Source organism: Trachemys scripta, chromosome 7 (assembly GCF_013100865.1).
Source record: "Trachemys scripta elegans isolate TJP31775 chromosome 7, CAS_Tse_1.0, whole genome shotgun sequence".
Lineage (NCBI taxonomy): Eukaryota > Metazoa > Chordata > Testudines > Emydidae > Trachemys > Trachemys scripta.
The window spans coordinates 30,070,241-30,081,966 of record NC_048304.1 but is presented as its reverse complement, the minus strand read 5'-3'; the positions used below and the strand labels follow the sequence as shown (position 1 = coordinate 30,081,966).

At 52.3% G+C, this 11,726-nt stretch overlaps 1 protein-coding gene across 1 annotated transcript; it reads right to left on the bottom strand.

Annotated features, from left to right (window-relative positions):
* Positions 1 to 904: 904 nt before the first annotated feature.
* LOC117880006 (cystatin-like) lies at positions 905 to 3,476 on the bottom strand. The gene is made up of 3 exons (XM_034775634.1): positions 3,174 to 3,476; positions 2,441 to 2,560; positions 905 to 1,266 (listed from the first exon to the last, which is right to left on the bottom strand). Exons 1-3 carry the CDS (start codon positions 3,474 to 3,476, stop codon positions 1,180 to 1,182), a joined length of 510 nt encoding a protein of 169 aa, XP_034631525.1. The 3' UTR covers positions 905 to 1,179.
* Between the last annotated feature and the right edge of the window lie 8,250 nt (positions 3,477 to 11,726).

Sequence of the window (11,726 nt, the reverse complement as noted above, 5' to 3'; positions counted from 1 at the left end):
TGCCCCACCCCGTGGGAAGTTGTTCCAATGGTTAATTCCCCCCCACGACTAAAAAATATTTCCAGTCTGTGTTTTGTCTAAGTTTAGCTTCCAGCCCTTGGAGCTTTTAAAGGTACAGCAATTTTCACTCCCCCTCCCACCAGTGCAGAGGGATTTGAACCCATCAGTGGTAGTACTGGAAGCCACTAATCTAGCCTTAATCTACAGGGCCAGGATTAATATTTTCCCCACATGCCATTATCCTTGGGAACTCATGGCTACAAGATACCAAGGCCAAGTACTTGGATTCAGAAAGGGAGTGGACGGTTCTGTGGGTAACGAGAACAAGCGAGTTCCAGGAAATTTACCACATTTTGAAGTGGGTTGGATCTAAAGCTGACGGCTTTGGGCCATGAACCCTCAACCTCTAAATTATCCCATCACTGCTGCAGCTCAACTATTGGGGACTGGCTACTGGGCGCAAACCTCAGTGTAAATGCCTTGCCTTGGAGTGATTGACTCCAGTGAGTTACTGGGAACGTTCACACCAGCGTGTGCCCATTGGCACGGGTGTACTAGGGAGCTAACAGCAGTTGAGCCCCATCAGTGGGGTAACAGCAGGGCAAATTGACACGAGTGGACGCATGGCCTGGGTATGTCATGCTTGCAAATGCCAGATCCCAGCGGGGTGGGGGGAAATGTTCGGTGACTGGCTCCTAGCCTTGTCCCCTGTGTGAGTATGTGAAGTGCCCAGAGCCTCACAGGAGACACAGAAGGACAAGGCTTTTGTGTCTGTGGGGAGGGGACGGTCTTTTTGGAGCCAAGCAAATTGGGAATTTGGACATAAGTGTGTGGGGGGAGGGTAAGAGGCAGATGGAGCAATGAAAAATTACCAGCCATTGAGCCGACCATAGTGAGATGCTGCAGTAAAGTGGTTTATTGCTACTAGTGAAGCAGGTCCAAGACCCAGGGGTAACAGAAAGAGCCCAGAGGCTCCAGTTTTGGCATTAATCAGGGATTAGAAATCAGTCCGGAAGCAGAGGAATTGGTTGATTTCCAACCCCAGTTTGGATTCAAGACACTGATCGCCCATCACGTGCTGGGAATAAGGCTGGGGGAGTAGAGAAAAGAAGTGCAAGACGGAGCCGGCCTGTCTCCTGTGAAACTTTGTTAGTGGAGCAGATGATGTGTTCATGGGGCTCAGTGACAGCCAGAATTGCAGCGAAATTTTATCTCTGTCCTCATGAGCCAGGGTTGAGACCAGATCTGGAAGTTACAGCGCACTTTCTAGGGGACGAATGAAGCACATTAGAATGGGGGTGACTCTCAGAGGGGTTCCCAGTAAAACCCAGCTGTCCTCTTCCCCCCCAACCTCACAGCCTGACCATGGGCAAGTCACATGTCTCCGTGCCTCAGTTTTCCCACTGGTAAAAAGGACGGGGGGAGGAGGGAGGCAGTGAAGCTAAAGTCATTACTGTGTGTGTAGTGGCGAGATGCTGTGGATTTGTGGGGCATAAAACCTTCTGAAGCTAACTGATCTCAGTGTCCGGTACATCGACACCCCTGTATTTCGTGTGTTTATCCTCACACCCACCCTGGGCGGCAGGGCAGTGCTATTAGTCCTATTCTACAGATGGGGAAACCAAGGCACAGAGCGAGGAAGCGACTGGCCCAGGCTTGCACAGGGAGTCTGGCAGAGCAGGGAATAAAACCCAGCTTCCCTGGGCCTCACGTAAGTGACCTCCCCACTCCCCATCCTTGTGACTCTGCCATGCCCAGCTGTTCCTTGCCCCTGCCCCAGAATCAGGTCCCAGCTCAGGCAATGCCAGGTTTTAACCTCCCTCCCATTCTGTGCCCAGCAACTCCTGCTATTTACCCTCCAGTTCGATACACAAAGAGCCGGCTGGTATTGGAGGTGGATTGGGCTGGGAAAGCAGCAAGGGCAGGAATAGCAAAGGGCTCCAGGCTACCTCCCTCTGCGCCACACCAAGCAAATCCCCCACTCCCCCTTCTAATCTGCGCCTTCTCCAAGGCCAGCAGAGGTTGGTTGGTTTCAATCGGGCTCGCAATAGATTCTGGCTGAGCTGCCTCCCGCACCCACCGCAGTGTGGAATTGGGGCAGGGCTGGGCCCCGCTAGTTAGGAGCGGATGATGATGATGATACAGTTTTACAGGGTTTAGACCCAACGGAAACGTTTCCCTTTGCTCTGTCGATGTTCTCGAACGCAGCACCCTGCCCAGAGCGGAACCTGGACCCCACAGCCAGAGCAACAGTGAGTGTGAGCCCCTCCCTGGTCTGGACTCCACCCAGTGCCAGGCATGAGGGGACCCCCCCACCCCGATCTCACTGGTGAGGACGTGGCTTTAAATAATTGTCTCAGAAAATCAATTCTTGGCAAACCGAACTGGTGCCCCAAACCCATGAGCTGAACCCCGAATAGGCCCAGTCCCGTCCTCTCACCATCTGCTGGGATGGGGGTGGCAGGGGGCACTTGTTAGGATCCACAACGCCACCTTGGTTTTTCGTGCACAATGTCTGCACCATCTCCATGGTCAGATATAGCACGATCCTGGACACGACCTGGAGGGAGATTGAGGAGCCCGGCTTAGGGATGAGTCCCAGCGCGATCCCCTAGCTCTGCCCCCCACCCCTGAATACCAGGAAATATGAGGGGCTGAGCTCTGAGCCTCCCCATGGCCACACGCTGTCTCCTAGGCCGTGTCCAAGCAAAGGCAGTTCTGGGGGGGGTCAGTCTGTCCCACTGGGGCTATGATCCGGGTTCAAAGCCCTTTGCAGGCATCAGGGGATTTGCTCCCAGCGCCCTGGGGCATTAGCGCCCATCCCCATATCACAGAGCAAGGAGCAGGGAATGAGGGGAAAGGGCAAAGTCAGCCAAAGGGCCTCCCCCTGGGGCCTCAGCTGGGGAAGCCTTGGGCTGGGTTTTCAGTGCTGTTGGGGCAGCGGGACACTGAGGTACCAGCCTCATTGTCCACCCCCACTGCGGATCCCAGCTATACTTCCCCTTCCCCCAGGTCCAAGCCCCACCAGATCCCTTCCACCCGCACCCTGCAGCCTTACCGCAACTCTGCCCCCTGGATCCCAGCTCCACCAGACCCCTCATTTGGGGTTGCACCCACAGTACCCACAGCCTTACTCCCCTCACCTGCCCCCTGTAACATCTGCATCCACTCACCTGTCTCTGGGCGCTCAGCACCTGCAGCCCCTTGCTGTAGTATATGCAATTATTGCGGTCGTTGTAGGTCTTTACGGCTACTTGTGCTGCCTGCTGGACTTCCGGGTCTGACACTGACACATTGTGCAGCCCCCCAGGAATAGAGGCCCCCAGAGTGAGGGGAACCCCCAGGAGGAGCAGCAAGCAAAGCCAGGGACCTGCCACTGCTGCAGGGAACGCCATGGCTGAGAGCGGCCAGAGCTGGGGATGGGGTGCTAAGATATAGGCAGGGGGCCCCACCCCCTGGGATGGCCCCACCCACATGGGGATTAGCCATGCTCCTGATGGCCGCACCCAGAGGAGGTAGAAAAATGTCACCCTACATTACATAAGACCCAAGTATAGATGGGAAATAAACCCTCAGGGCTTGATTCAGCCAGGGGAAAAGGGCCTTTATGGGACAGGCCATCCCAGAATTCCCCATTACATGGGGCATTTCTTGCACCTTCCTCTGAAGCAACTGGCAATGGCCACTGTCACAGACGTGATGCTAGGCTAGATGGGCCCATTGTTCTAAATGGGTGTGGCCAGTCCTGGGAGAGCCCCACCCCCAGTAGAAAGACCCACGTACAGCAGCTGGAGAAACATCCCCTCACAGGGAGCCCTGCTAGCTGCCGGATGGAGCCCTGCCCCTTGGGGTCTGCCCTGCCTCAGAGAAAAAGGCCAGCCCTCAGCTACATTTAGGGTGACGAGACAGCAAGTGTGAAAAATCGAGACGGGGCTGGGGATTAAGAGCCTATATAAGAAAAAGACCCAAAAATCAGGACTGTCCCTATAAAATTGGGACATCTGGTTACCCTAGCTACATTCCCCTGTTGGTCAGCTAGTAGTTGGTCAATGGGCACCAATTGATCTATTTTCCTTTGTCCCAAATCCATAGTATTTATGGACAAGGGAGGGATGGGTGCAAAGAGACTGGTTGCCAGGGCCTCCCATTTGGTGTTGTCTGCCATGGCCTGTGTAACATTCTCAATCTGCACATGTGGCCATAGGGCCTGGGTCCCAATCGGAGTCAGAGAGGTGAGGGTCAGACAGAATCCATCCGGGCTCCCCTGGCATGGTGCTGTCCCCACAGAAAGGTGGTGGTATCCCAGAACACATGCTATGTCCCCAAGCTGTACCCCCTCCTTCACTCTCTCTTTAATGACTGGTCAGGCCTAACCTCCCTCACTTGTGGTCAGGTTTATTTGTGCCCAATTTCACCCCGTTCCCCATGAGGATTTGGGGGATCTGTCTGTACAAATTATGAATTTTGGTTCATATTATGGAGTGGCTCTTATGAAAACTGCTGTACCATGAATGCCCGCCCTGATGCATAACCCTGTGCACTCCCAGCCGGAGAGAGAGCAGGTCTTGCCCACGCTGAGGACAATGGAGAGTTCTTAGCTTTGATCCCAGAATAGTTATGCTAATGAGTGGGCATCCTAGGGGAAACTGCTTGTACCCATCCTCTCTGAGGGGAGGGGGCTTAGGAGCCGTGAGTTGTTACCAACCCACAGAGCAAAGGAAGCCAGGTGTTGGGAGGGGTATGTAGAGAGAGTCACATGGGGAACTTGAGATGTGACCCACAGGATGCCTGGCAAGAGGAAGGAACGGGTGGGTCAGACTGGTCAAGGGAGGCATGCTGGGGAAGCAGCCCTGAATGTAGGGCTGTATGAGGCAGGGGACTTCACCTGCCTGCCTGGACACAGATGATCCCCCAAGGCCTCCCCAGGGAAGGGGGGACTTGCACAGGGCTTTGGGATTAGGAGGTTTGTTGTGTCCTGTCGGGTCTGGGCTCTTTGTGCTCTGCCTGTTAAGTAGAAGAGAGCCACAGGGTGGGAGGCTGGGCAAAGCGTGCGCATGTTAAACAGCTGCCATGGGCCTCCTGAGAGAGCTAAGCGGTATCCAGGAGGCTCCCACCTTGGGCTGGGTCTCCCCAGAGGAGGGTTCTGGGCCAAGAGGACCTTGCTGGTAAGGAACCTTCAACGTAACTGGGTTTGATGGACTAAGGTTGACTCAGCCCCTGCTCCCTCCAGCTGGAGATGCTGGGCCAGGTGAGGCCTGTTTGTGTGATGTTCTCTCTTGGGGGCTGAATAGACTGGACTCCTGAAGGGGGCCTGGCCAATAGAAAAGCCTCATTGCACTTATTAAAACTCTCACTCAGGGAGGCAGTGGTGGTGCTGCATTGGGCCACCAGGGGGAGTGCTAGGGTTAGGGCCCCCAGGCCACCACCCCTTTCCCAGAACTCCACCCCAACGGGCTTACAGTGTAACTCTCTAGGGGCAGTCAGTGCACAGACGCTTTGTACAGTCTAACACCGCTCTGCTCTTTTAGATTTAATCATGTAAAGCAATAAACACTAAAGGCATGTCCCTGCCTCAGTTTCCACCTCATTCCAGGGTGTGCCCTGGGCTGGGGTCTGCATCCCTTGGGCTGTTCAGGGTCCTAGGGGGCCAGCTGGGCTCAGGAAAGCAGACATGAGGCTGCTACATGCTGGCTGATCGCTCCCTTCTGGATCCAAGAGCAGAGCCGACTAGCTTCTGCCCTTCTAAGACCTTCAGCCCCTTGAGTCAGGTGTCCCCCTTTGCCAGCTTCCCCGCATGAGCACAAACTTCTGCCAGGTGACCTCCCCCTAACCCAGTTCTCCTGGGCAGGGGCCTGTCTTTTGCCTGGAGTGACTGGATTTCCAGGCTGGGATTTAGTCACCTGCCCACTATTGTTGTTCGTTGGCCACCCGCTGTTGGAATCGCCACCCGTCCTGGCGGCAAACCGACCAGCGAGAGGGCAAAAGGCCGCCCTTTCGAAGTGGGGTTTGCAGCCTGGCACTGAGGAGTCATAATCTCACACTGAACGGTGACATTGTACAGACGTGTTCCCGCTGCACCACAGGTGCCTGGAACGTTCCCTGAAATGGTGGAATTGAGTGGATGTAGCACCCCAAAGTTACTGCGGCACAGGCCAAGAGTGAAATGCCATCAACTCTCTCATGCCTGGCTATGTTCCACACCCACTCCCCAGTCAGCTCCTGACTCAGTCTCCCAGCTCCAGGCATGAAACTTCCTCCTCCTCTTCCCCTCCGTGCCTCTTAGTTACCCTCCGATTAGCTACGCGAAGAGCTGGGCTAGGCTGGGAGAGCTGCTTTGGAAAGCGCTGCTGGAGGAGAAAGGGAAACGTTTCTATTAGATTTAAATTCTGTCCCAGCGCTGCCCTCCGGTGTGAGGGGCTCAGTCTGACACACAGGACCCAGTGCCATGTAACAAAGCCACCTCTGCTTGTGTACGTGGGGGGCAAAGGGAAGGGGGATTTGCTTGGGGTGGCTCAGAGGGTGACACCAACTGATCCCTTTGCAATTGTTGCCCTTGAGGTTCTTCCCAGCCTCATCTAACTAGGCCACATGAAAGAATTTTGGGGACCGGTGAACTATTAAAAATGGACCCCCAGCCCTTCCTCAAAGCATCCTTGCTGCACACAGACCCCCAATTGCCCCCTCTCTCCATCCCACACAGACCCCCAAATGCCCCTCTCACCCCTCCCCACACAGACACCCAATTGCCCCCCCATCCCCATATATCTCAACAGTCCTCCACCAGCCTCCACTTATCCTGACAGTCCAAACACACACACCAGCAGCCCTGACACATATCCGCTCCCTGCAGCCCCCACACCCCCCCACTCACCTCCCACCCCACAGCCCCCCAACACTCCCCACTCACCCATAGCTCACCAACAACTCAGCCCGAGACCCACCCCCACTGCCCTGGGACCTTCCTGGCCACTCACTGGCTCAGCACTCTGCTCCCATCCCAGGTTAGGGTGGCTTCTCCTGATCTCGGCCTCCCAGCTCTGCTGGCTCCCGTCTCCTGCCCCACAGACGGCCCTGCACCACTCAGATTCGGCTCAGCTGCTCCTTCATCATGACAGAGGGGCAGCCAGGCCAAATTTGAGTGAGTTGCATTGAGACCTGGTGCATGGGGTCACAGCGCCACTCTGATGTGATTTAGTTTTTGTCCATCTTGGAATGCGGGGGGATCATAGAATCATAGGACTGGAAGGGACCTCTCAAGATCACCTAGTCCAGTCCCCTGCACTCAAGGCAGGACTAAGTATTATCTCCAGACCATCCCTGACAGGTATTTGTCTAATCTGCTCTTAAAAATCCCCCATGATGGAGATTTCATAGCCTCCCAAGGCAATTTATTCCAGTGCTTAACCACCCTGACAGTTAGGAAGTTTTTCCTAATGTCCAACCTAAACCTTCCTTGCTGCAGTTTAAACCCATTGCTTCTTGTCCTATCCTCAGAGGTTAAGAAGAACAATTTTTCTGCCTCTTCCTTGTTACAACCTTTTATGTACTTGAAAACTGTTATCATGGCCCAGTCTTCTCTTCTCCAGACTAAACAAGCCCAATTTTTTCAATCTTCCCTCATAGGTCATGTTTTCTAGACCTTTAATCATTTTGGTTGCTCCTCTCTGAGCTTTCTCCAATTTGTCCACATTGTTCCTGAAATGTGGCGCCCAGAACTGGACACAATACTCCAATTGAGGCCTAATCAGCGCGGAATAGAGTGGAAGAATTATTTCTCGTGTCTTGCCTACAACACTCCTGTTAATACATCCCAGAAGGATGTTTGCTTTTTTTGCAACAGCGTTACACTGTTGACTCATATTTAGCTTGTGGTCCACTATAACCCCCAGATCCCTTTCTGCCGTACTCCTTCCTAGGCAGTCATTTCCCATTTTGTATGTGTGCAACTGATTGTTCCTTCCTAAGTGGAGTACGTTGCATTTGTCCTTATTGAATTTCATCCTATTTACTTCAGACCATTCTTCAGTTTGTCCAAATCATTTTGAATTTTAATCCTATCCTCCAAAGCACTTGCAACCCCCTCCCAGCGTGGTATCATCCGCAAACTTTATAAGTGTACTCTCTATGCCATTATCTAAATCATTGATGAAGATATTGAACAGAACCGGACCCAGAACTGAGCCCTGCAGGACCCCACTCATTATGCCCTTCCAGCATGACTGTGGAACACTGATAACTACTCTCTGGGAACGGTTTTCCAATCAGTTATGCACCCACCTTATAGTAGTTCCATCTAGGTTGTATTTCCCTAGTTTGTTTATGAGAAGAGCCTTGTGCCAGAGCACCGAGTGCACATTAGTTAATCCAGGCTGAATCGGACTCTGATGCTATTCAGCAATTTGTGTATCTAACCGGAGGGTGAAGAACCAGAGCCACTGGGTACAGACAGGAGGGCGTTTAAAGGCCGGCACTGGGAAGCATCACCTGGTAGGAGTAGGGGGAGTGGTCAGTCAATGAGAAGGGGTTCTGGGAAGCTATGGCCCCGCAGAGAGCAATAGATCAATCTTTGCATCCCCCTGTGAGAGGGGGGTTGTCACCCCATATTGCCAATGTAGAAACTCCGGTCCAGCGAGGGGAAGTGATTTGCCCAAGGTCACTCGGGAGTCTGTGGCAGAGCTGGGAATTGACCCCAACCAGCATCCATGGTTAGTGCCCAACCACTGGGCGTTCCTTCCTCCCTCTCCTCTGGGAAGTTGTTTTTCAAAATACTGGAGTAGAGCCTAGGTGGCCTGAGTCCCAGCGGTCCCACCCCACCTGGCCCTCCAGGGCTGGAAGAAAAACTGAGGGGCCTGGAGTCCCAGTTCTGTCTTGTCTATTTAGGCTATGAGCTCTTTGGGGCAGGGACTGTCTCCCGCTGTGTGCACAGCAGGGGCCCGTTCTCAGTTGGGGCCTCTCAGTGTTACTTTAATACACATAAGATACTGCACATATATATATATATATATATATATAAAATGCATATAAGATAGATACTATAATGCAGACAATTTTTTGTTTGCCATTTCCTTGGTTTTATGAAAGGATGTGGGAAATGTCTGTGTCATCTTCCTGAAAATATGCTTGACTTGGTTTCCCCCAGTCACTTCTCTATTGTTACCTACTGGGATTGAAGGGATGTGACATCGCCCACGGTGCAGTCCCGACACTAGGACAGCTATGTCCCATTAGACCTCCAGTCTGCTTTGCTGTGTGAGCTGCTACTCACCCCAGCCTCTGGGGCCTGGACTAGATGACCTCTCGAGGTCCCTTCCAGTCCTATGATTCTATGATTCTGGTATGCAAGTTAACTGCAGACAGATTTACTCCTTCTCATAACACAAGAACCAAATGAAATTAATAGGCAGCAGGTTTAACACACACAAAAGGAAGTATTTCTTCACACAACGTACAGTCAACCTGTGGAACTCTTTGCCAGCAAATGTTGTGAAGGCCAAGACTATCGCAGGGTTAAAAAAAAGAACTAGATAAGTTCATGGAGGATAGGTCCATCAATGGCTATTAGCCAGGATGGGCAGGGATGGTGTCCCTAGCCTCTGTTTTCCAGAGGCTGGGAATGAGCGACAGGGAATGGATCACATGATGATTACCTGTTCTGTTCATTCCCTCTGGGACACTTGGCATTGGCCACTGTCGGAAGACAGGATTCTGGGCTAGATGGACCGTTGGTCTGACCCAGTATGGCCACTCCTATGTTCATAGACCTGAGTGCTATGCCCAGCCACCCTTGAATTACATATAGGGCGACACCCACATATCCCATCCTTGCACCCCAGAAATGTACTGGCTTGTGCTGGTCGTAAATTAGTTCGGAAATCAGTGGGAAATGGATATGCACCAGCCTAAACTGAGTAGATTCCCCAAACACGCCAGCCAAACCCACATTGGTTTGGATTAAATGGAAAACAGATTTATTAACTGCAGAAAGCTAGAAAGGAAGAAGAACTCCACATGGACTCCTCCTGAGGGTCGAAATGACAATCTGGACCTATACATAGAATGCTTCCGCCGACGTGCACAGGCAGAAATTGTGGAAAAACAACATCGCTTGCCTCATAACCTAAGTCGTGCAGAACGCAATGCCATCCACAGCCTCAGAAACCACCCTGACATTATCATCAAAGAGGCTGATAAAGGAGGTGCTGTTGTCATCATGAACAGGTCTGACTACCAGAAGGAGGCTGCCAGACAACTCTCCAATACCAAATTCTACAGGACGCTTTCCTCAGATCCCACTGAGGAATACACTAAGAAACTGCACCATCTACTCAGGACACTCCCTACACTAACACAGGAACAAATCAACATACCCTTAGAGCCCCGACCGGGGTTATTCTATCTACTACCTAAGATCCACAAACCTGGAAATCCTGGACGCCCCATCATCTCGGGCATTGGCACTCTCACTGAAGGACTGTCTGGATATGTGGACTCCCTACTCAGACCCTACGCCACCAGCACTCCCAGCTATCTCCGTGACACCACAGATTTCCTGAGAAAACTACAATGCATTGGTGACCTCCCAGAAAACACCATCCTAGCCACCATGGATGTAGAGGCTCTCTACACAAACATCCCACATACAGATGGAATACAAGCTGTCAGGAACAGTATCCCTGATGATGACACAGCACAACTTATTGCTGAGCTCTGTGACTTTATCCTCACGCACAATTATTTCAAATTTGGTGACAATATATACCTCCAGACCAGTGGCACTGCTATGGGCACCCGCATGGCCCCACAATATGCCAACATTTTTATGGCTGACCTGGAACAACGCTTCCTCAGCTCTCGTCCACTCATGCCCCTTCTCTACCTACGCTATATTGATGACATCTTCATCATCTGGACCCATGGGAAGGAGACCCTGGAAGAATTCCACCATGCTTTCAACAGCTTCCACCCCACCATCAACCTCAGCCTGGACCAATCTACACGGGAGGTCCACTTCCTGGACACCACCGTACAAATAAGCGATGGCCACATTAACACCACCTTATACCGAAAACCCACCGACCGCTACGCCTACCTTCATGCCTCCAGCTTCCACCCCGGTCACACCACACGATCCATTGTCTACAGCCAAGCACTGAGGTACAATCGCATCTGCTCCAACCCCTCAGACAGAGACCAACACCTACAAGATCTTCACCAAGCATTCTCAAAACTACGATACCCACACAAGGAAATAAAGAAACAAATCAACAGAGCCAGACGTGTACCCAGAAGCCTCCTGCTACAAGACAGGCCCAGAAGAGAAACCAACAGAACTCCACTGGCCATCACCTACAGTCCTCAGCTTAAACCTCTCCAACGCATCATCAGAGATCTACAACCCATCCTGGACAATGATCCCTCACTTTCACAGACCTTGGGAGGCAGGCCAGTCCTCGCCCACAGACAACCTGCCAACCTTAAGCATATTCTCACCAGCAACCACGCACCGCACCATAACAACTCTAATTCAGGAACCAACCCATGCAACAAACCTCGATGCCAACTCTGCCCACATATCTACACCAGCAACACCATCACTGGACCTAACCAGATCAGCTACAACATCACCAGCTCATTCACCTGTATGTCCACCAATGTTATATATGCCATCATGTGCCAGCAATGCCCCTCTGCTATGTACATTGGCCAAACTGGACAGTCACTACGCA

Bases quoted from the DNA above. Each gene is read 5' to 3' on its own strand.
- LOC117880006 (XM_034775634.1), bottom strand. From the start codon at position 3,476: ATGTGGGTGGGGCCATCCCAGGGGGTGGGGCCCCCTGCCTATATCTTA. The intron at 2,561-3,173 runs GTGAGTGGATGC...ATCTCCCTCCAG, and splicing joins TGCTGAGCGCCCAGAGACAG to GTCGTGTCCAGGATCGTGCT. The intron at 1,267-2,440 runs GTGAGAGGACGG...TTCGTCCCCTAG, and splicing joins CACCCCCATCCCAGCAGATG to AAAGTGCGCTGTAACTTCCA.